The 26,448-nt window shown below is 40.0% G+C and overlaps 1 protein-coding gene across 1 annotated transcript in view; it reads right to left on the bottom strand.

Moving 5' to 3' along the window:
* Positions 1-26,448, bottom strand: part of RIOK1 (RIO kinase 1) — a 623,754-nt gene that overhangs the window by 467,379 nt on the left and 129,927 nt on the right. The window contains exons 3-6 of the mRNA XM_044065411.1: positions 25,026-25,116; positions 24,219-24,288; positions 16,977-17,019; positions 6,216-6,308 (exon numbers count right to left, since the gene is read on the bottom strand). Coding sequence (XP_043921346.1) covers positions 6,216-6,308; positions 16,977-17,019; positions 24,219-24,288; positions 25,026-25,116 — 297 coding nt within the window. The remainder of the gene's footprint in view (positions 1-6,215; positions 6,309-16,976; positions 17,020-24,218; positions 24,289-25,025; positions 25,117-26,448) is intronic.

Below are 26,448 nucleotides of genomic sequence, written 5' to 3'. Positions count from 1 at the left end.
AAGAGAAGTCATCAGGAGCTTCCTGGAAGGGAGACTGTGACTTCTGGAACCACATCTTCCGAGTTCCCTGCTGGGTCTTAGAGAAGGACCTCTGGGGAGTAGAAAGCTTGATCCCGACTTCAGACAAAGTCTTCCTTCCTGCTCGCTGTGGGTCAAAGTGTCCTTCACAAAGGTCCAAAGAAAGTAAAACCATTGAAGGGGGCATTGGTAAAGGACGCTTTGAAGGATTCCGCAAACCCGCACAAATCTCCAAGATTCTTGAGAAATGTATAAAGTCTCAGGTACTAAACTATCTATTAACTAACAATCTCCTCTCCAAAATCCAGCATGGCTTCAGGCCACTTCACAGCACCACCCCCCCTACTTTCCTTCACCGACACGATCCTGCACCATAAAAACAATGGTCTCTACTCTTCTGCTATATTTCTGGACCTATCAAAAGCTTTTGATATGGTATCTCACAAAATCTCTCTCTCTGTCCTCACTAATCCCTCCTTTTCCCACTATGTTACCAACTGGTTCCACAGCTATCTCTCAGGCCAACAGCAATCTGTGATTTGGCATGATCAGCTCTCACCTCGTCTTCCTATCTCTCTGGGGTTCCCAAGGCACTATCCTTTATTGGCCCACTACTATTCTCCCTATTCATCAGCAACCTTCACACCTCCACCAAACAAGCCACTCTCATACAATATGCAGAGGACTCCACTTTAATCTGCTCTGCCTCCACTTTACCAGAACACCAAAATATTACACAAGAATCTTTCACATCTGTAGAAACCTGGCTTTCCAAGACCCAACTTTTGCTCAATTCAAACAAAACCAAACTCCTTATCTTTCAACCCTCTAAATTTATACACTCCTCATCAATATTCATGCCAGGAACACCACCATCATCTCCTCAACTGACCACACAAAACTAGGTGTTGAAATAGACAACAAATTCAAATTCGACCTCCACATCTCTCACCATAAAAAAGTTCATAAAAAGCTTGTGGCACTATATAGAAACAAACAATACCTAACCAACACAGCCAGAACTGCTACTGCCAACTCACAGTTAATCTTCACCTTACTCTATGCCTCATCAATACTTACCAACCTTAGACAGATTGACCTAAACAGACTAGAATCCTGCTACAATAAAACTGCAATGTTTGCTACAGGCCCATCCTACTGCAGCCACCACTGCAACTCACTTAGGGAACTAGATTGGCTTGAACTCCCACAACTTCTTCACCTGAATCAACTCTCATTTGCCCACAAACTAATAAACCACCCCAACAATATCCCATCACTTCAAAACTTACTACAACCCCATATTATTTCAAGATCCCTACGATAAAATAGCAGAAATCTACTTCTTACCACTAAACCCAAAAACTCAGCAGCTAATGCCCTTTTCTCTTATGCTATTTCCAAACTATGAAATAACCTCACGCCCTCAATAACCAAACTGCCTTCCAGCAGTCTATTCAAACTCACTCTCAAGTCTCACCTAAAAATGTACTGGCTCTGCCCTTGCCCAAACCCTGACTACCACACCTCCTAAACACTCTTATCCTATTATCAGCCTAACCCCTTAAGTATCATTTATTGTCTACTTTTTGTTCTTACTACCGTACTGTGTAATCTGAATCACATGCTGATTACGGATAGATCTACTAGTGTAACATTATATTGTAAAATTCTTCTATTGTACACCTCTCTAATTTTGTACTTGTTGTGAGCTTTTCTCCCCGGGCCTCCGCTGAAAAAGGACCTGTGTCCAGTCGGAATTTCCCGGTAAACAAAATGTAATAAATAAATAAATAAATAAATGTAATCAGGCATGACTCCTCACAGTGATGCCAGTACCTGCTACCTGAGAGGTAGCTTCCGCAGCACTGGAAATTAACCTCATCAAGGAATTCACAAGGGAAGTCAGAGTGGACAGCTTGGGAGACACCTTCTTAAAGTCCTCTGCCGGCAAAAACTCTGTAAGGGAAGTGGAAAGCTCTTGGACCAAATCCCTTTGCAGGCTGGTAAAATGTGTCAAATAATTAACCACTCTCAGCCCAAAAGTAGCTGAGGCGTACAAACACTTACCAAAATGGTCTATCGCCCGGGACTCCCTGTTCGGGGGATGGACCATGGAGCTCTGCTCTGCCAGCTCCTTCTTGCTGGCGGCGGCCACCATGATAGCAACAAGCGGGACACATTTTTTCCAGAAAGAACAGTCTGCAGGAGGGCTAAAAAATTTGTCTGCTGTTTTTGGGACTGGCTACACCATGTCGGGCTCCTTCCAGGCCCTGTTGGCGATCAAATCTACTAACTCGTCAGCAGGGGGGACATCCTGGAAGTAGAGGAGCCTGTCCCGAAAGCCTTCAGAAACACGGACTTCTCCGAAGATGGGGGCTGGGGAGACCATGATCTTCCTTCTGCTTCAAGACTTCAAGGATGTCCCCAAAGGAGACATTGGTCTCCTAGATCTAGGAGACCAGTCTCCTTCACTGAGGTCCATGTCCTTGGTGAGGGACTCCACAGTGAAGTCCAAGTGCCTCCTCTTGCACTTTCTCTTACAATTGTACCTCCTCTGCGGAGGGCTCCAGAGAGGACTCAGAAGAGGCATGGACTCCCAGAGGGGAGGAAACCCCCTGAAGGCTCAAACTGGAGAGTTGACCCTGGACAGGATGGGAGGCCTCACAAGTTGAAGTACAGAGAAGCAGGGATGGACCGGGAGGAGTGGCAGATGAAGCTCCAGCCCTGGAGTAGGTCCTCTCTACCACCTGGAAAGCTGAGGGGCTGAAAGCAGCCCCATCGCCCATGTCCAGAAGAGAAGTCTCCCAGAGAGGAAGGATGAATCTGAAAACAGCACCACGACCCCCGGATGATACAGGTCCAGAGCTGTAGAAGGCCAAAGCCCCAAGGGGAAGGGACTGGTCTGAGAAAATGGTACCAGACACCCCCCTCCCATGGAGCCGATGTCAACTACTCCAACACGAGGCTCATTCTGCTCCGAGGGTGGAGGAAGAGAACAAGCCGGGGACTCTGATGGGGTCAAGAAAAAGGGGATACTCGGCCTCACCAGAATCGGACCGTGGGCATCCGGGTCCTGAGATTCCAAAGCCACCAGGTTTGGAAGAAGAGAATGAGAAACAGGGAAGGTAGAAGCCCCTTAGCCAGATGGGCAGAGGAAGCCAGGAGCTCCAACTCTATTTGGGCCTTGAGGAAAGCTCCTCATCATCCTTTCCATGTTTGAGGGAGACTCTTTGAAGACGCTGACTGAATTGCCAGACTATTGGACTCAAAGGCCAAGCAGACACACCCCTGAGCCAGACCTTTACACACACACACACACACACACACACACACACACACACACACACACACAAAAAAACTTTCAAACCCTACATAGTGGGGGGACTGTGCCCCACCCCCCTAACTAAATATACCAACTCCTAGATCACATTACAGTGGGGAAAAGGGTAAATCCCAATGACGGCCGAGCAATTTTTTTTTTCCTAGCCTACAAGCATGTTTTACATTGTATCTGTAAAACTCCATGCACTTGATCTTTAAGTTCCAGCTTTAAAGTGCCTTATTCTGTACCCATTTTCCTGGCTGACTGGTATTTCAGTATGTGGATCTCCTGCTCCTTTAATTAGCATTTGCAAATTGATATTTTATTTCATTTATCAACCCTTGGCTCTAGGTTCTCCTCCTGAATTATGGCCACTCCCAGCATCCTTTAGAAAAAAACATTGTCTTTAGTGACTCCAGTTAGCATGCTTTGTATTTTTCCTAGGCTTTTGGACATGCACCCAGTGTTAGTTGTTGTTCTCTAGCTCCCCCAATTATTCCCTTCCACAAACATTAACTGGAACTTCTCAGGCTGATTATTTTAAATGCATTTTTGGACTTCAACTGCAGAATGAGCAAGCTCTGAACATAGGTGGCCACCTGGTTGAAGCTCAGCCACTCCGCCCCCTCCTGTACAACCTAGTTTTCACACCTGAACAACATAATAATTACTACATTTTTCAAATTAATCCCTCCTTTGTGTTCCACCTGCTTATCACAACTTCTTATTCTGCTGATGAAACAATCAAAATTACAGTAACCTGTCTACTTTAATAAAGCGATTTTCGTACTAGCAGACATAACTTAGAAGTTTTAATGGTAAGGCATTTTTTCTTCTTCATGGCTTGCCTACCTACTCCTCACCATGTTCATAGTCAAGCATTGTTTAGTACTTACAATGTTATAAGGCTGTTTGCAACATCTACTGTTTAACTACAGCAAATGAAGATGTTCACACAGCCTTCTGCCATAATGCACCAAAACACTTTGAACCGAACCTTGGATTATTTGCTTTTCTTTTTGGAAGCCTATTCCTGGCTTGCACTTTACTGTCTCCCCACTTTTCGACAGATTACAGTGAAGCAAATTATGCATAGCTTTCTACATTCAGTCTCTCTTTTCACTCTGCTGTGCTCGAAACCTAGCTAGCACAATCATATGAATCAGATCTGATCTGCTCTCTTTCGTGTGTGTGTGTGTGTGTGTGTGTGTGTGTGTGTGTGTATATGTATATGTGTGTGTGTGTGTGTGTGTGTATATACATATAGATAGATATATATATATATATATATATATATATATATATATATACACCTACACAAATATAAATAGATATTTCAAGAGGTTTATTAAGAGCTACTAAGTTGTGGACTACAGTCTACAGTAGTTATTCACTTACTGCCTTTGTTTACAATTTATAAGCATTTTGCTAATAAGTCAGCTAATTCCTTCTTTTTTGTTTATGAATTAATGTACAGAGCTAACAGTAGAAACATACCGCTCAACATTCCAGATTTTCCCAGAATTTCCATTTTTTTTACCTCATATTTTTGGTCCATTTCTCAAAAAATGTATACATTTCGTGCAAATCACTGAGGGCTGAAGTCACTAAACAATAACATACATTTGAGTTCCATAGGAAAATGGATGCTAACACAAATCTTGTTATTCTAGCCATTTTTTAAGTTTATAAAAGCAACATATAAAATCAGCCTGTATTTTTGGGCCTTTGTCCCTCCATAACTTTAGGCTTTGTCCAGGTTTCTTGCACTAAGATGTTGAGAGGTGTGAGTAGTACTGATACTTTACTTTATGTCCCTTTATGGAGTTCAAGAATCTCATAACAATAGAATTAATGTCTTGATCACAAGATGAAGATACTCAATTTGGGACATTAATTCACTAAGTCTGAAATATGTAGATTTGTGCATCTGAATTAAATGTAAACCCTACACTATAATTACTACAGTCAACAACATAAATGTCTAGCTTCAGTCTTTGCAAAGAGCATGCTCTTCTGCTTGTAGCTGATATTTTGACAATGACTGCATAGTTATAGTTTACACTTTTACTGCTTATTTTGCTGAGGTGCGAGCAAGCAGATAGCAACAAGTAATACTGGCACTGTGTCTATGTGACAAAGCAAGGAGAGAAGGTGTCTGGTGGAAGACAAAAGCAATTCTGCAGTGGGGCCTTCTACTGTCTTGGTCCACCCCACGTAAAGATTATACTGTGAGCAGAGTGCCTGTTCAGTGGCATAGAGGGACAGAACTCTAACTACATCCAAAACAAGCCCAGGTCTATTTAGTGGCCTGGGCTCTGGAAGTGATGACCAGGGCAGGAATGGTAGTGAGCAGTCAGTGCTTGCTCTCCCATTCAGGGGTGAGGGGGGGTTGCAGACTCCAGCCACAGGAACTCTGTCAAGGGAGAATGTGAGGTAAGCCAATTTCTGCAACATATGACTCACTGACCGAGTCCAGGAAGGAGTCTGCCAGAAATTACAAATGCATTGATCCTTCTCACACACCTACACCAGGTCTCAGTACAGTGGGCACTGCCCTGCACTTTCTACTTAGTGGGGAGGAAGACATTAGACATATACAAAACGTCAGGCTCTTGTCAGTGTTCAAGGACATCAGGGGGACAAGAATAATGGTAAGCAATAAGGAATAAGGGACTGATTGTTACAAGAATGATGAAGGCCAAAAATAATGATAAAAATGTGCCATACATACAGTCTGACATGTAATAATTTGGCAAACTGCTGTAGACATAGGAATTCTCATAAACAGTCAATAATCACTTCTATGCCTACTTGTGTTTTGTGCCACAAATTAAATAAGACACCTATTTTTATTCTATTCTGCACTCACCTCTTTGCCAGTGCTAATACAGCCATGAATCTCAGATATAACTCCTCTTGAAAGCATTTTGAAAAGAATCATCCGGGTTCTTGGATCCAACACCTAGAATTGAAAAGAAAAATATGGAATCATGACACAGTGCCATTTGACCTCCTATTTCTTTGCAGAACCAGTGCCTCTACAAACACCTGCACAAGAGACCTAAATCTATACAAAAACAAAAAAATCTCGTTGGACAGGTAGGTTCCTAACACAGAGGATCCAGAGCCTAAGAAATAAGCTGACACTACATACAAATCAAACAAGGTGCAACTCTGACTATCTTTAAGCCTAATCAATGAATGGATAGGTTGACACAAATTTATATCAGGCTTGTTATGCAAGGCCCTGTTGGATTTGGAATGTAAGCTGTACTAAGTGCTTGACAAGGGTGGCAAGAATTTAAAGTTTGTCTACTTATCAGTGTATACTGATATGCATCTTATGGCCCCAGTGATTAACTGCTTAGTATTAGTCTTATGTATAATATTCTGAGTGTACTTTTGCCAAGCCCCTCTCAGAGGTTGGCTACCTAAATATTGGCAGTGTCACAGGGCTCAGTAATTGACACACTACTTTTTTTCCTGATGCCTTAACCCATGATATCCCATCTCTTAACTCCATCTTATATGTGGACCATCTCCTATGAGTTAGGTAGATTAGTCCAAGAACTTCAAAAACAAGCTACACAACACTTTGCAGTAAAAAAAAATCATATTATTCACCAGTCTACACAATCTAACAAACCTTCCATCAGTATTGATTCTGGATAACATGAATAAAGCAATTCCAAAGTGAATGAAGAGAGAGATATATTAAAACACACTGACAACATTGCCAGTGTATATATGTATAACACTGCTACAAAATCTCCCATCTTCTTTCCCTGCTGCAAGGAGTACAATAGCCAGAAATGTTTTTATCCCAAAACTGAAATGTGACTTGCCACTAGTGTTTTAATACTCATAAACTACAAATGTCTGTCAATAAAATCTGTGTGCTATTGCTTGCATTGGCAAGCAAAAAAAAATGTGGTTTATTGCTTGCCAGTGCACATATCCATTACTACAATCTTCTTAAGGGCTTTAAGTGGTTATCAGTTACGGGCAGAGCATCATTATTGCCTAGCACCATCCCTCATATCTGTCCAGAAATGTGCAAAATATCCTTGAATTTGAGTCATACTTTTCCATGTACCTCATAAAATGTTTGATTTTTTGATAAAACACTATGATTACAGTAAATAATGTCACGTATTAGAGTGTAATCCTTCATATTGGTCAGAAAATGCATGTTGATATAAAAACTGTTGATTTAAGTAAATTAGAGTAATAATTTAAAAATTGTCGTGATCTTGGACATTTGTCCTCCCATTACATTTGTCTTTATCCAGAATTCCTGAGCAAAGATACTGACAGTTAGTTAAGTAAAGAAGCAGAAGACCCCAAGTGACTAAGGTTAAAATAAAAAGCATCTAATTGTTGTAAATGTAGATACTCTTGCTGATATGTAAAAAAATCCAAAGCAGCCAAGAAAGAAGCAAAAGTTCACAGTAGTAAAATATAATCCAAAGCGTAAAAAGAAAAAACCCACTGCAGCCACCACGACCAACAATACAACTGTTTACTAAAAGACAGATAAGGGTTTTAGAGAATTAGCTCTTCATCAGATCTAAAATACATTCACTGAACTTTCTATTTATAAAAACAAGCAACCAATTAAAAACAATAAAAAAGGCCTACGGGGTTTTACAGGCATACAGCCATTTAAACCTGGTTTATGATTAGCTTGCATATCAGCTATTCATTTCAGCTCTGCAAACTCAGGATTATGTTTGATATCACCATCTCTTATGTTCTCATATTGAATATGCAACACCATAAACTTAAATCCATGCCCTACATTTGTTTCTATATACTGATATAAAGCATTACCTCTTCACCCCTAGCCTTGTATCATACATGTGTTGTAATATACGTTGTTTCAGCATCCTGTTGGTTTTTCCAATATAGAATGTTTCGCAGGATGTGCACTTAACTAAATAAATCACGTTTTTGATCCTACAGTCTGCATGAAGTCTTGGTGTATATAACTTGCCTGAAACAGGATGCACAAAATTAGTTGAATTACTAATATATTGGCATCCCTTACACTTCTTGCATTGATAGGTCCCTTCTCTTAAACTGCTTATATTACCCTTTTTAGGGTAAATGTTCTTACACAATATCTGTTTAAGATTAGGATTATTAATGTAAGTAAACTTAGGATATGCACCTACTACTGCTTTCAGCTTATCGTCAATATGCAAAATACGCCAATTCTTCCTTATCACATAGTATATAGTATCAATATATCTGTTCTAGTGCAAAAGTACCCTTGGAGATGAAATGTTTTTCAATCTCTGTTTATTTTCCTTCAGTTCTTTAGCACAATTCTTATTAAACCAGGGTCTACCTTTACTGCCCACCATGTTTGGGCTCTATCTACTAGCTCATGTGTTTTCTTTTTAGGATAGCCCGACTTTTTAGGATGCCCTTTATAAATACACTATTAAGCACCCCACAGCACAATTTAGGTTTGTCATTATTGACAAAATTGAAGGGGACAGGAGATATAAAACTGGTTGGCATAACATATTAAATAAGAAGGAAAACTGTTGGATCATTAGATTAGAAGTTTATTTACTTCAGGTCTTAATGAACATTTGTGATTTTCCAATCACAATGAAGCTCTGGGAACAGGTTACTATAAAATGTATTTAGCATACTTGTTAACTATTCACTGATGAAGGCTTGTATGATGAAACCAGATATTAAAAGAAATGGGCTCCACTATGCAGTGCTGGCCAGATTTTTTGTTGGATTTTTATGCTTTTTGGGCCTTTGCATTTGCCAATCTTGTGGAGGTCTTGTTTTGTCCAAAAGGAAGTCACCAGCAAGATTTTGAGAGGATCCTGTTTTATCTTGCACAAGACTTTTGTTATAAGGATTGGGAAGGAAGGCATAAACAAACACCCCCTTCCATGAAAAAGATAGGGTGTCCAACTTTTAGGTCAGAGGACATCGAGTCCTGGCACAAAATTGTGGATGCTGCCTGTTCAGAGGGGAGGCAAAGACTTCCATTTGAGGAATACCCCATTGATGGATAATGTCCAGAAATACATTCCTGTGAAGCATCCACTCATGAGGTTGTGTTATGGACCTGCTCAGAGAGTCTGTCACAATATTCCAACTTAAAGGAATGTACACCACCTGAACAGTGACTTGTTACTGAATTTCTAGTTCCCAAACCTGAAGTGCCAATTGGCAAAGAAGATAGGACCTTGTTTGTGGACGTAAGTACAACAATACTGTGGTGTTGTCTGTAAAGATCTTTAGGGGCCCTGGAGAAAACAGAGGATGGAAAGCAGTTAGTGCTAGAAGAAAAGCTCTCATCTCCTTGATATTGATGTGCTCCTGTTGCTGCTGAGGAGACCAAAGGCCTTGTGCCTTTAGGCTTCTGAAGGAAGCTCCGCAACCCCCGTCTGAGGCATCTGTGAACAGCTCTTGGGAGGGAAGCCGGGGTTGAAAGGGAACACCTGGATTCAAAGTCAGTTGGTGAATCCACCACTGAAATTCCAACATGAAACATGGAAAAAGAGGGATTGGAAACTCCGGAGGATGAGAATGCTGAAGCCAAACTGACTTTAGATACCACTGAAGCTTTATCAAGTGCAATCTGGCAAAGGTAAGCATAGGGATGGTGGATACCCTCAGAAATTCCCTGGCTGAAATCGAAGCCATTGAAGAAGGGACTGAAAAATGGAAATCAGAGTCAAAGCCTTGGGAGGAGGCAAGGATCCTAGCACAGGAACAGTCTGGATTCTGCATCCCAGAAAAACATGATCCCAGGCTATGCAACAGAGTGATGACCCACTGAAGGTGCTGTAAAGGAATCTCTGGAGAGGAGGCTTGAATCAGCAGGTCATCTAAATAAAAAAAGGCCTGAATGCCTTTGAGCCTGCAAGAAGTAATCACAGGCTCTATACATTTTGGGAAATACTCTTGGGGCAGTAGAGAATCTAAAGCGCAAATCAGGTAAGTTAAAATGTCAGAAAGCAACAGAGAAATGTAAAAACCTCCTGAAATGGGGATGACTAGGGATATGAAGGTAAGTATCCTTGAGATCCAGAAAAAACATAAAACCCTGACGAAGCAGTAGAGGGAACAAAGTCTGAAGGGATAACATTCGAAAGGAAAGAACCTTCAGAAATGTACTCGGGTGAGAAAGATCCAGAATGCGTCTCCAAGTGCCCTCTTTCCTGGGGACAAAAAACAAACATTCTGAAATAAAACCGCTTCCCTCTTTGAGCAGCTGGAACCTCTTGAATAGTTCCCCGAATCAAAAGTCTGAAGCACCTGTGGAAAAGAGCTCAACTGGTCTTGAGGTGGCTGAGGAATGCCCGCAAAGGGGGGGGGGGATTTCCAAATCATGAACACTCTTGACGAATGATGGAAAGAACCCAGAAAACCTGAGTTATGCTTAACCAGACAGGAAGAGAAAGATGATGTAAGAGATGAATGTGGCTGGGAAAAATCGGGTAGTCAAACAGCACCTGGTTTATCAGGAAAGGACAGTTTCTGAGCAGGAGGGTCTATGTAGACTTAGCTGGGGGAACCCTCCTACCACCCCATTCTTGCCTTTAAGGAGGAGGACAATACTGCCTTCTAACAAAGGCCAGTTTATTGGGATAGTTTCTCTGGAACTTTGGCACAGGGAAAAAATGTGTTTCATGTCCTGTAACTCCTTGCCTTTCTCCTGCAGGGATTTGAACAAATTAGCTGCAGCAGCACCAAACAAACATTTGTTGTCCAGAGGAGCATCCATCAACTTAGCCTTAATATCATCAGGCACAGGTTGAAGCTGTAGCCAGGAATATCTCCTCAACACAGAGCCAGAAGCAGCGTCCCTAGAAGAAGCATCTCCTGCATCATAACTACATTTGACTGAATGGCAAGCTACTTGGGAAGAAGCCCCTAACAGAGACAAAGCAGAAGTCTTTCCCTCAGAATTAAGAAGGTCAGAAATAACCTGACAAGCCTTAGAATGGAAAGCCAAAACATATCTGGTCATACGAACCTGATAATTAACAGCCCGAAAGATTAGGGTGACTGAAGTATAAACCTTTTTACCCAGCCTTTCCAGAGTCCTGCTGTCCTTATCAGAAGGAAGAAGCTTGGTAGAAGGCAGTAATTTAGAAGGCTTGTCAGATGTCATAGACACCACCAAAGGGTCAGCAGATAGATATTTATAAAGGGCTTTTCAGTCATTAGGCACTTTATAAAATTAATCTGTTTTTTAGGAGTAGGGGCATGAGAGTCTGGGGCCCGAGATGCAGAAAAAATGGATCCAATAAAGCAGCCAAAATTGAAGGAACAGCAGAGGGTCTAGGATACTCCATTTGAAGGAACTCATAATACCTCCTCTGTACTTAAATACTTGAGAACAATCACATTTAAATAATTCTGTCATCCTAGCAATGATATCCCCAAAGGAAATCTCCTCAAAAGATCTCCTCAAAAGGAGATTCAGGACCAGCAGACTCATCATCCTCAAAACCATAATCCAAAGGGGAAGGAATCTGGGTAGAATAGGCCAGGGATTCCTCATCAGAAGCATCCTCTTCTTCAAAGGAATCCTGATTCATAGACCTTTTGAGGGGGGGAAGAAGACCAAGGAGGAGCTGGGACAGAGACTCCCTGAAGAGGCTTCAAGGCCATAAGAGCATTGAACAACCCTTGTGTAAAATTCTGTCATTCACTTTGAGGGTCTTTAGGAGCAGAAGAACTGCTTTTTGTCTTTTGCTTCTTTTTTACAGGGTTGTCTACCTTATGTAATGTAGACAGCTCAGACATCAGCCTGCATTTAATAATTACAGTCAGGACTTCGTCCCTTACCAGTATGTGAGGAACCCCTATAGGTAGGCCCTTCGGTGATAATCAAAAGCAGTTCCTCCTGAATGTCTGAAACGGATGTCTGCAAGGCTTCTTAGGATGTGCGAGATGCTGGATCCATGCAGGCCTCCAAACCAGTCGTGGCAGAGGAATCCAACTCAGAAACTGGAAGAGTCTCTGGACTTTTGCCAGCCTCGAGAGAGACATCTGGTGGAAGAGCCACAGCCGAAGAACCTGACCTGACTTTTTTGGCCTTCTTCTTCAAAGACAGCTGACCCTCAGGCCGGGAAGTACCTTCCACAGTGTCTTTCGCTAAAAGCTTTAGATACTGATTTTCCAGATAGCTAGCAAGGGATAAAAGGCGACTATGTACATTTTTTGGAACAAAAGCCTGACAAACAGTGTAGGACATATGGTCATGAGAGACACCTAAAGAAAAGAAGCCCTACGCCTTGTGCCTGCAGCATACATGTGATATACATTAACAACCTAAAGGCTTTGGTATACTGGCCGGATGTTGGGCCGCCCTTGCCAGGGGATACCTCATGTTAAGAATACTGCAACAGTAAAATGGAAGGACATCAGTGGCTATACTCTTTATTCACTTGACCTTACTATGAGCAGGCAGGTGGACTTGAACACAAGGATTCCTTTTCATCCATGATTGAGTTGCAATAACATGCAGCAACAGGGCACAGTGACAATCAAGCCACCATTTAGCAAAACAAGTGGAACAATATAAGAGAAAAGACCAAAGAAGCTAACAAAAGGCTTATAGTAAAGCCACCTTAGCAGACTGAACACTCAGGTACATAATTCTGCAGTTACACAATTTCTCAATTATAAATTTTAAGAAGTTTCAAATAAGACTACATTATAAGTACACACAAGCTAAGAGAGGCCATATTGATTGTAAAATGGCTACTTAAAAACTTAAGGAAATGAAACATGCTATACAAGAATCAATACAAAGAAAAGATCAGATCAGAACTTCATGATTCCCCCAAAGAGGGGCATCATACCTTAGTCAAAACTGTTTTGAATGAACAGAAGTTCTCTTTGGAATCTTAGCCAGCACCAAAGATGGCAAGACTGTGTGATGCTTCAGCATCTTCCTTGGATAACAAGTAGATTTGATCTTCTGAGGCTGGTTTGTCTTAGAACAGAAAGAAGAGGAGACAGTAGGACAGACATCTGTGAGGCCATAATTCAGGTTTTCTACAATGGAAGAGCCCTGTTTCTTCCCCAGGAGGTCATCCACTATGTCCCCGGATGTCACACTGAAAAGCAGTTATCCCATAAACTGGGCATCTAGGGTGTTGTTCCTGAGCTCCATCTTAAAGAGAGAACAGTCTCAACCATGCCATCTTGTGCAAGCACATTCCTGATCATGCAGTTCTGGCCAAAGCCACACAGCCAAACCTGCAGTGGGTTACAAGGAAGCCTACCTCAGAAGTCCAAACTCAAGGAGGTCATCATGCTTCTTCAGTACCCAAGCTTCACAGAGGACTTGAAAATTGGACAGGTGAGACAAATATTTTCAGGTTCTAAACCTTAATAGGTCATAAGAGTACTTCTATTTTTTGTTTGGGGGGACAAGGTGGGAAAAGGTAGTGGTATCTTACAGCAGTGTTTGACCAAAGAGTAAAATTACAGTCAGTTGAAGGATGCCTGGTAAGGGACTCATTCCACTCAGCTGGGGCTTGTAAATGTCATTCTCCATCTTGGGGTTCCAAAGGAGGAATGATGACATGCCTTTAGACTTCTGAAATAGTATCCTTAATGACTAGCTCAGCAGGAGGGATCATCCAAGGTTCCCCTACCTTTTTTATGCATATACTTATCAGTAAATCATTTTTGAGTACAACAAGGAGCATAAATGATGTCAGTCCTTGCTGGACCTTACAAGCCTCATGGTATCTCCAAAAAATGGGAACCTGGTTTTGATGATGGAAGTGTGGAGGACTCAGCAGTCATTTTCCATGCAAGTGGCCACCAATTCCTCCAACTCCTCACAGGAGCTTGAGTTGCATGAAGTCCAGCTTTCCCCACCTGTGCAAGGGTAAATGTGCAACAGATGGTGCCAGATGGCTCATGCTCATATAAAGCAACCCTGGAAGAAGGGGTGTCTCCAGCATGCTTAGTTTAGGCATAACACCATATTCCTTAAGAGGAATCTGTATAATTTTTTTATTGAAATACAGTCCAGTGATCCCAAAACACTACATTTTCCTAATGTCAACATCAACAAAGAGCAATGCAGAAAATTGTCAAACGACATTATCTTAATGCATGTAAAAGAAATACTTCTGTGGGAAACAAAATGCATTCTCCTGTACCTTGGATGTGGGAACTTTGCTCCCATAACCCCAATCTCTCCAAGGATTAACTCTGAGGTTGTACAACAAAGGAATAAAAGCAAAAAAATCAGATATTTCCTTTTACTCAGAGTTGAAGTAACCTTTGAATTAGAAATCTAGACTGTGGGGGGCAAAGGCCACCAGCAAAAGAATTATAAAGCATCAACTACTTTCTGAGATTCAGATTCAACACTTCACACTTTTAACGGTATATACTTTTGTTGATTAAATTTTGCTACATCAGGTTTCAACAAGAATACCCTTAAGAATAATCACAGTAATTAATCAGGTACAAACCTGTACCCAAATGTCAAGCTTCCACCAGACACTATCTATCTACTTGATGCCCGAGCTGACCAATGCAACTCAGTAAGGACTTATTGGCCCTGAGTTCTAACCAGTCAACTGTGGGTTGGGTAGTACCAACACACCAGAACACACATGCCTCGGGAATGACTTGAAACACTAGTTCTAACTAGACAGATAACACATATGAGGGGTCAACAAGACCATTTTGAACCAAACCTCAGAGTTACCGTCCCTGTAGCAAACATCACTGACCGATACTTATGTGTGTGGAAAACAGCCTCCTGCCGCTTCCTGTGTGAAGAGCTTCTGACTAATGCCATCTTTTTCTGTTCCATCAAGTAGCAGGGATGGATCTACAGCACTTAACACTCAGTCCTGTTGCTCATCTTTAGGACAGTAGGGCCAAAACTGGTGCACATCTCAACTGGTAGTCTGATGGACAAAGGGGTAGTTCACCTATCTTAACACAAGAATTTTACTGAAAGAACATTATGGGATTATGACCCAAGCTATTAAAACGGCAAAAAAGAACAGGCAGATTTGGGATTAGGAGTGGATAAACAGTCAATGCACAACATCATTACATGTTCTGGAATCTACAGTGTAGCCACCCAACCCAGGATCTTTCAAACTGCTGGTAGACTCAGTCTAACTAAAAGGGATGAACTCATCCTTTGGACCCATCAAGGAAGGCTACAATGTTAAAACTCAACTCTAACCTCCAAGACCATTATTACAAAACCTAATCAGAAGCTTGATATGTTACACTAGACCAAAGGTTTTCTGACCTACTATACCAGAAAAACTACAGTCTACACATTCCTGCTATTCTGCTTCATGTATGCTTCCCCTCAGCTTAAAACCACTTCACAACTACCTCAAATAAACTTGAACTAGACTACAACAAGCTCACTTGCAATTCCGCTAGTATAATTTTTCTGTTATCACTACTGTAATGACTTAAAAACAAGCTTACTTGGTTAGAATCTTCTATCCAAAACTTGGGCAACAAGCAAAGACTAAGACAAAATTACAATCACTATGGAAGATAATGACCTGGTATACCCCACTCGAGGACATCTTTAATGCAATGGTGCCTTCTTTCTTAGTAAGGTAAAACCATATAGCAGTACACATGGTAGAACAAAACACTGAAATACAGTTCCTCATAACATACAAATTATTTGCTTTCAGTCAAATTTTCAAAATGTTCAGTAACGCGTATTGTAACTGTAGGGTTACCAGGCACAACCAAATATTCACAAGCTTCCAAATACTGAAAATCTTCTCTATTCTCTTCCAGTTTATATGTCCCTCTATTGTTAAAACTTCAATCCCATCTCCTCACAAATCTTTCCCATTACCCCACCTCCAATCAGTTATTATTTTCTCATTTTAACCATCTCAGTTCATGCCACTATCAGATCCCTTACATTTACTAGAATTCTTCCTAGCCTGGTTTCCTTCCTTAATAACTTTTAGTCATGTTCTCTCTATTATCCTCACATGCTCATTCCCTTCCCTCGGTTTACTCTTCACACAGGATCTAATTAGTTAGCTGAGCCAGGGTTGTTCGGCCTTTCTTTTGGTATGTCTCATCTCACCCAGCATCCATGTAGATCATAGTTATATCTAGTATTACTCTAACATGTTAAATACTCTTCTTCACTATCAGTGGACATGCTTTGTATATTTACATTTTCCAAACAAGACACTAAGATCACTGTTGGTCTACTTGTTGTCTTTGTACACCACAATGTCATAATTCTTGTTACCTGAATTCAGGTTTTCTTAGCTTACACATCATTAATAATATTCCAGTAGTTAAAATACAATTATTGCTGTGTAAATAATGTACGTACGATGTTCTTCAACTGTTGCTTATTTGCTGTTGATGTATGTACCCATTTTATTCACTGTCATAGTACTCTCAACTTTACTTCTATGTGTATACTCATTTCTGTATATAATCATACTACTGGCATTTTCTTAGTAAATTTTGAATGTATGGAGCTTTTTACCCTGTTCCTCTACTGCATGCACACCATGACCGCCTGAAACTGCAGGTTAACAAATAAAAACAAACACACAAAAACAAACAAAGGATAGTTAAAGGGAGACGTTCATACCTGTTCAACTGTTGCTCTGTCTGATTTGTCTTTGACACGATACCTTTAAAAGTCAAGGTAAACATTCTGATGAATAGTATGAACTGTATTACAAACTGCTCTGTTATCAAACCTAAATACAATAAGATTAACCATGCTAAAGAATTCAAAACAAAAGCAAAAAATAAAATATGCCTAAAAACCTTTGTTAAAACATTCCTACTGGGTCCCCTTCAGAAGATCGAAAGTTCAAATGACTGAAAATTCAAATGTCTAAAACTCAAAATATCAAAAATGGAATTTGTCCGTTATCCACTGTTGTGCAATCTTGGAGTTATTATATATAATTAGCAGGGGGGTACAGCCCCCGTATGAGGAATGCAGGGGGTTTGCCTAATGCATTAAAAATGTTTTTCATAATTTGAGTTTTAGATATTTGGATTTTCAGTCTTTTGAACTTTCGATCTTCTGACATAGACCCTTCCTATTTAACCATCTTACAGAAATACGCAGTACAGCAGTTCTTTACAAGACATTTGCAAAAAACAATGGCCAAGATTAACATTAGGATGTATATCTAATGGAGTAAAGGACACTTCACAGACATCTTAGACAACATAAACAAATCTGCAGAATCAGCAGATACATTTGACAACTTCTTTTCTAAAAAAAAAAACATACCAGCCACATGGCACAAAAGTTTTAACCCTGACCACAAAGCCAGTGACCAGGGTTCAGTAATACATGTTAGGTACTGCAAGGCTGGAGGGCTGTTGGAAAGACCTTCAGTGACTCTTTCTGGGGGAAAGCTAAGGTCGTAGTTGCTCTTTTTGTGGCTCAAAGTAGAAACTGAAAATATTAGTGTTACATTAGTTAAGGGAAGAATACAAAGAGTAGTGCAAGGGTGATACTTTGATGTATGCACTTGATCTCTGGGGAGAAGAATGAAAAATAGTGTGGGGAGAATTGCCTTTTCATACCAATCTCAGTTTCAGGCTCATTCTCAACATTCAAACATCACAACAGCCCATCTACTATTCACAAATAGTCACTCATCCCTAACCAGTAAGAGGCATATACCACTGGCTGAAATGGCCGCATTTCATTGAATGGGCATCCCTGCCCTCAGGGGTATACCGAGGGGTTCTAACATAGTGAGCAGCTCAGCCACAAGATGAAATAATGAAACTAAGGGGAATCAGGAAGATGGTACCGACTGGTCATGATGGATCACAAAGAATATCACTGAAAATGCAGAGAACTGAGCCATATCCATTAAACAAACATTCTGAGTATTTAATTCTAAAATGCAAAGACCACAGACACAATAACAACCCATTCATCACTACACTCAGCCTTAAGTTTAAAACTTATCTATTAAGCCCATCACCTACACAAATCTAAGTCCATTGCTTCATCAAATATGACACAAAGCATTTGATCAAACATCCTTTCATTCAGTGCTGAAACCAGGAAAATGGTAACTGCTCTCAGTGGAATCGCCCTCAATCAGTGACTGACAAAACTCAGTATTACCCAAATTCATCTATAAGATGAAGTGATAGAGAAAAAGTGGACTCTGGAGGATGGTGCTGATGCAAGCACAAATCATTCATTTCAGGGTTGTTACTAAAAAAAAAAAAAAAAAAAAAACTATAATAAAGCATGTTAGTAACAAACCATTTAATGTAATGAAATCAAATCACCTACCAGTCGTAACTACTGAGAAAAAAGTGTTACCAGCAGCACTTTAGAAATCATTAATTTAAAAAATGAGTAAACAAACTGGCAGTTGTTGCATTTTTCGGCTTTTCCCGGTTAGGGGTTGCCACAGCGGAACTCCGGTCCACTAATGATTGGCAGTAGATTTTTACGTACCAAGTTGCCAGCCCTGACGCACAACCTTCAATGAAGGTACGCCCATTCATGCATGTCTCCACACAGAAGATGCTTTAGCTGAGAATCGAACAGGACAACGTCTTACTATGAGGCGACAACGCTACCGCAGCACCACCACCGCAGTAAACAAACTAGCAGTAAAGTACAAAAAGGAGTGCATACCATATAAACATGGTTTTAAAGGAAGTTGTTGAAGTGGGTTCACCCAACTAGCATACTCCTACTTTTATTCTCTTGAACTAGGCTGACAGAAGTAGGTTCCCCAGCTAGATTACAGTAAACTCTCAGTTAACCGGCACCTATGGGGATTGGTAGATGCTGGGTAAGTGTAGTTTTTGGCTGCTTGAGAGTTACTATTAAAACAGACCTGACAAATACTGTCCCTATACTATACTATAACATACCATAAACACTGTACTGATTTGATTTTAATATTGAAATACAGTAATTAAAAGCCTGGCTGGAACAATATTTTCAATGTATATTTCCACTAGAAAGCATGGCATGCGGAACAGTTTACAGTGGCATGCTGAGTGGATTGGAATTGAATAGAGAGAGACTGAGAGTGAGAATGCATGTTTGAAATCAGAAGTGACTGTGTGACAGATCGGTCAGATGTATGAAAGCTGAAGACAGTGTGTGAGAGAAAGAGTGAGTGAATGCATGTATGAAAGCAGAAGCAAAAGTGTGTGAGAGAGATGTATGAAAGTTGAAGAGAGTGTATGTGACAGATCGAGAGAGAGAGTGGATGTAGTTATGAAAGCTGAAGAGACTGTCAGAGAGATCAGAGAGAGAATGTGCAATCTGATGCAAACTGAGTGAGTATGGAGCGAGTGTTGACATTTTAGTGATTTGACTTGTTTTGTTTGACTTGTTCTCAGGCTGGGAAGAGGGAATTTATTTGCAGCTTCCTTTTTAACACACTAAAAACGTAAGGTATGTTTCTGCAGGGGGGGACAGAAAGTGCAACACATGAAAAACTGAATTGTTGATACTGTACTGCATTTCTTCAATTTTTTCTGGTTGCTTGAGTTCCGGTTAACAGAGTTTACACTGTACTTCCACTTTTATTCCCTTGACAAAGCTGACAGAAGTGGGTTCCCCCAACTAGCTTACTTCAACTTTTAATCCATTGAACCAGACTGAAAAAAATCACTATGTCATCAATCAATAGAAAATACTATTTTGACCCATGCTGCTGTCAATTATCATATTGTGCATTAAAAGGAGTGCTAACTGTCAAAATATCCAGCTGCTACTCCAATCAAACCAAGAGCCTTTCTGCAAAATAAAAAAATAAATTCCAACATAATGTTAATGCACCATAAACCATTTTATGAATACATCTTCTCCCTAGTTGCAGATTAGCTCAAAGATGGCTGAGGGGTAAATTAAGTACCTACATCAGAAGCCCTCTCGAAGATCCAGAGATACGACTAATGCTCGCATGCAGATACCAGAATAGTTTCAGAGAAACGTGGATCTGCAAAACTAAACAGATTCCAAGTCCACTGTCTAAGTCTGTCAAGACAAAATACCATGCAATACAGTCCTGCTAAAGAAATCTGTGTTTCTGGCCGAAGAACTAAGCTGTAATGCTTGACGGTGGTGTGAACTAAACAAACTATGGGACTATGATGCATAATGCATTCTCTGAACACATTCCTAAAAAAGATTCTAAATTTTGTCATCCTTCTAATGGAATGACGTTTAATGCAACAAAGAAAGCTGGCCATGTTTTCAGTGTCACAAGATAATGCAACTAGTCAATCATCAATGTAATATCTACTTTACTGTTGACTTCTTTTCTCTAACAAATAAGAACAGAACCACCAACTAGTTAATTTTGTGCATACTTATGATATGAAGTCTCATCTCCATTCTGATTTTCTGAGACAAAGCCATGGAAAATGTACAGCTATTTTACGTGAAAAGTTCTGAAATTACTTTGGAGACGAATTTAGGATTGGTTCTTAAGGAGACCTAACCGGTGTGAAGTACTGAATAACACCTTTTACACAAATGATTCTGCAAGTCAGATTCACTTTGTCAGGAGAAACACCTGTCAAAAGGGAGGGACTTCCAGCGAAGTAATTTGAGAACCATTGAGTAAGTCAATTCAATAAATGAGAAAACATTTGTGATCATCATTGCCCAGTCAAATTATTGTCTGGAATTTTATCTGCAGACACAGTGAAAGACAGCTGTTAAATATTCTTGGTCAATATATGCTGGACTAATAATGAACATTCAGTCTGTACAGAATAGGTTGATAAGATTACATTATAGATCTTAACTATACTGTACCTTGGATTGAAATAAAAAGTTTCCAAGGGTTCCTCAAACAGTCTTTGATAGTATTCAAGGCAAGATCCAGGTTCAGATTACAGAAACAAATGAAAAACACCACCATTTATCTAAAGGTAACAAACAGATGTTTCAGAAGTGAACATCAGAGCCACCACAAAAGATGAGCATTAAAGTTATGCTTAAGTACCCCAAAATGAAGACAAAAGTGGAAAAATGCACATCTGAATAATATCCTCAATGCTGATAACCTAAATAGGGAACCACATTCTCCTGGTTATCCACAGGCAGCACTAAATGTGCATGAGGTATTCATCCCAACATCTCACTATCATGCAATGAAACAAGAAATTGGACAAACCTGAACAAGTTCTTCAACTTCAGAAAGAAATACATTTACTGCCCAATTCCTATAATAGGTCTGAGAACCAAAAAGGTCTACAGTGTATTCTCCTATTCAGTATTGAAATCCATTATTGGATATCAGAAACCAGAATAACCTATGTGTCTTGAAGGTGGATTCAAAAGTCCAGACTGAGACTCAGGTGGTGCCTTAAGGCATCTATTAAAAAGTTTTCATCTTCCAAAAGGCAGAATGCCATGAATATGTTTATATGGCAAGTAAACATCTAGTCCTAGATCTAAAGCATCACTATGCATAAGAAGTGCCCACTTCTCCATTACGACATTACAGATGATGCACAGAGTTATTGTCCTTTGTCATGCAGTTTCTTTCTTGCTTACTAAATGAGGAACATCCTGTGCAAAATGGAAGTCAGGATATTCTGCTGAACTACTCCTGTTAAGCCCTACATTTCAAGACAGAATTGGCGTCTGGACCATTACTCCAAACATAGTAACAGCAAGGGCCTCCAGAGATTGTCTACAGTCCTCAAAGGATATCACAGCATTCTTTATAACCGCTGCCTCTGGAATACATTTAGGAAGGCTTGGGTTACCTTTCTGAACCTTTACCCCACCATTTTGTGAATTGTGCTGATCAACTGGTGATGTACGCACCCAGGATATAGGATACACAACACATTTTACTCTCTTAATCCAAGTACTTGGATTTCATGTCAGGAAGTAATTCTACACTGCAGGGGAGTGGTTGATTGCTTGAATGCTGCATGCAGCAACAAAAAAGTTGCATAATAGCAAAGGAAATTATATACCTTGGGTCATCATTTGTCCAATACTCCACAATGGTCAGTTTTTTATGGAACTATTTAGGCTTTTTAATCCCTTAAGGTACATGGGAACAGCAAGACTAGTATCCTCAGCTGAAGCACTGGACATTCTAAACAATGGACAAAAAGGGTCATAAATGCATCTATGACTCTATCCTGGACCACAGACATACACAAAAAAAGGTCAGTATGCTTGATGAATTATTTAATGTTGGGTGTTCGGAAGGTAAATTAAAGGCTCTGCTCTACATGTGTAGTTGTCCAGAGTCCAATGAAACAAATGCTGAGACCTCATGTGTACAGTCCATTTTTCTGCCACAAGTTTAAATGTTCCCTGACAAGTCTACATCAAAGATTTTGGGCATGACAGGAGCTTCCTTACATGTCCAAAGGAAGGTAGGGACTGCTGGCTAACATGTAGCCTGAGCACCAATTGCTAAAACAACAGCGACAGGAGTTCTGCCAACTCACTGAATTCCCTTCAGTAGAAGTAAGATGTTTAATTAGAACTGCAGCAAAAATCATCAAAATGGTATAGATGAAAAAGAAGCAGATGATGATAATGATGCACCGCACATCAACAGTCAGCCCTTACACCTTTGTGATGATGTCATAAGATGCAAAGACAAACAGATGGTTTTAATAATCTGAGAACTGAGGACAATACACCTTAGCATTAAAGTAAGTGAATGAAAATCAACTATGAAACGTGAAGCAGGGTCTGGTTTTGACAAGCCTCCACTAGCTGACAACTTGAGTCTGGGGTCTGGGGGGGGGGGGGTTGGTGAGAGCTTCAGTAGTGATAACACCAAAATAAAGGCCTCCTCCTTCCTTTTCAACTGTTTCCAAAAAGGGGAGAGAGACAGAGGGAGAGCAAAACTACAATGAATGTACATCTGAATTATCTACAGAATGAGACCTACAAATACTCTTTTTTTAAACAGAAGGCATCTCTCAACACCTACAGTCTTGTCACATTCCCTATTTTTTTTCTCATGAAGGAAAATCGACTAGAGGATATCTTTTCCTTTGCTTTCCAAGAACATACCACATAGCCTTCAGATAGCAAGTCAATTTAAACTGCTTACAAAAGACATCCATGTCAAGAAGGTGGCCACAGACCACACAAAATATCCACTTCCAGCTACAGAAATATTTCCAAAGATCATTATCTTTAATCATTAACCCCAAAATCTACAGCTTAAACACCAGAAAAGGCAAAAAACATCAAACCAGAAAGTCACATACATTATATTTCAATTTGTTGATCAGTCTTTCCAAATACTAATTTTAACTTTAGTTTTCTAGTGTGTGTGTTTATAATCATTTTCTGTCTGATTTCTTGGCCCTACACTCTTGCCACCAAAGCATCTTAAAATGATTAACAACTAATGCTGAACAAATTACATTCCTCTAAAAAAGGAAAAAGGCCATGTTAATGCTGAACTGGTGGTAGATTAAAAAGAATGCAGAGGGGAAGAATCTCCCTCTTTTCATGAGGTATTTTTTGTAGATGCTGACAATGCAATGTTTCTAAAGATAAAGGCAGCCATCCGATAGCCAGTTTTATTCAAAAATAAGTGTCAAATGATAGGAGAAGCCAGTTTTACTGAAAGGGCCGTACAACAGGCATTCTCTGCATTTAGCTTGACGAGTGAGACAGTCACAGTAACACACACTTACTTATCACATCCTAGAAGCTTCACAGTAAGTATTAGGTATTGGTTCCACCACTATACAGGCTGTGGGTCACGACATCACGAAACAAAAAAACTAAAAAAGTAAATGCAACTTTACAGTGATCACTACAAGCTATTTTATTCAGTAGTTATGTAAAAAACAAAGCTTTTTAACTGTCATTACTTACATGTCTGCTTCTTTCTGACGTGACATGTTCGTAACTTTGTTGATCACAGAGTCAGCAAATTGAAGTTTATCTAAAGAACGATAAAGAAAAAAAAAGAGAAACTGCAACTAAAACATGTTTTAAAGAAAACGTACACAAATGGTACATCTTTATATATTTCCTCTGGGAAACTAGTTGGACTTTCACATACTATACTGGAAACATAGGTTCAGGAATAAATGCTGACTACCAGGGAACTAGCCACTAAAGAGAAGTAGAAAGCATTGCTTCTTTGTAGAGGGACAGGAATTGAGACAGAAAGTATGAACCATTTAATGGAGAAAATCCAGAAGATACAAATCTCACAAAGGGATAAAGTACTACAGTGATATTACAAACACTGACTTCCACAAAGAAAAGAGGAAAATTGTAATGGTTTTCTTCGTGTGACTAGGAAATGGCCTTGCACTGCTCTTCTCAACACACAATGCTCTGGAACTATGGAATAAATATCTGAACAAGGGCCTGCATAAGGCAGAGACTGGATAGCAAATAAAGAAACATTTCTTGGACAAAAAAGCTCAGATATACTGGGGTACATACATTGCGCTGTCTTAACTACTGCAGGTGCAAGAACCTGTAAAACGTGATGATGAAGCCCAGTCAACCAGTCTCAGGCAACAGGGAAAAATAAATAAATAAATGCAATACATATTACCACTGCTTTGTAATTTCCAAAGCTAATGCACTAAGAAATGTATATAAATATATCACATTGCTACTTCCTGGGCTGCTAATATCTCGACCCATAATTAAAATTATACTTACCAAGGTTTATTTTATTTTCAAATCTCCTCAGTGCTTTATCTGAAGGAGTGGATATCTTTTCAGGATCACATTTAGGAGTTTGTCTGTTGGCCTGTAATAAAGAAGTATGGTTTAACTGTATGCAATTCTGTAAAAAGCAATTACTTCCTTTTTGTTTTTGGCAAATTATAAAATCCCCAAACATAGACAATAAAAATATAGCGGCAGTAACCTTGCCAGTTTCATGTAAACAACTAAATTCTTCATTGCTTGTGTGATGCCCGTGCACTGGACCAGCAATCAAGGAGCTTCAATCCTCACCACTAACACCAGTGAAGGGCATCCATATAGGGAAAGGATAATAAATACACACACAATAAAGTACAATTTCCCTTAAGAGCTCACAGAGATCACAGTCAGTCTGAGTCTGGTTTCTCCCTTTCTCTCCAGGTCCCCAATAAGACTCTCCACTGGCACAGCTATAGGGTCCAGATTTCAGCTTAGTGGGCAAGCTAAAACCTCCAGCACCCTCTCTGTCCAACCAGTGCTTCATGTCCCTGCCCAAGTAGCTGACACACACACACTCTTTGAGATAAGAGTTTATACAACCACATAGACATTCCTGGGGAAGGCTGGCACAGGTTTTCCAGCTGTGCCCCTTTTCTGCCCAGTCTAAAAGGTAGTACCAGCTGTCACCACCCACTAATAGCAGCTACTAAAAGGCCCTTCTGAAAGGGTGTCCAATTATAACTGTGCAATATTATTATCCAAATGGTAAGTGTGACTGAACAGTTAAGGCTTATTAGAGTGACTTGGTACAGTATCACTATATACATGCAATGAAATGTAGAGCTTAAATTAACTCTACATAAAACAGCCACAGTTGAAAGATTTAAAAATATTCAATAATAAATAATAAAAACACAAGACAATACTTCTTACCACACAGTGCTAGTCAAGCGGTCAGAGATCACAGAAAAATACTTAAAATAATACAGTAGAAAAGTTCTAACATTGACACAGAAAAACACTTAGAAATAGTTAGGAAGTAGGAAGATTAGACTAAGAGAAAACACAGTTCTAAATAACTTACATATATAACAGGCAGAGTGGTGAGTTGAATGTTCTCAATACAAATGCTCAGAGCTCCCTGATTCTCTCTCTTTAAAATGATAACACAGAGCTGCTTCACATGATCATTCTTCACACTTCTCTGGTGTTCCCAAGCTAACAGAAACTCCATTTACATTCTTTACACCTGGTCAGAAACCAGAGCAATAAAGCATATTTATACATGCAAATTCTAGCCATTAACTCTGGTCAAAAGAATAGGCAGGATGCCTCCCTCTAGACATATCGGCTCTGAATTTTGACATCAAAGACGGTCACAAAATGCTTGACTTAGCTTTCTTATAACAGAGTGCACTGTTGTTACATTTTTACA

The sequence above is a fragment of the Protopterus annectens genome, chromosome 3.part0 (genome assembly GCF_019279795.1).
Source record: "Protopterus annectens isolate FY-2018-M chromosome 3.part0, PAN1.0, whole genome shotgun sequence".
Lineage (NCBI taxonomy): Eukaryota > Metazoa > Chordata > Ceratodontiformes > Protopteridae > Protopterus > Protopterus annectens.
The sequence above is the reverse complement of the archived record's forward strand: the minus strand, read 5'-3'. Positions and strand labels throughout refer to the sequence as shown.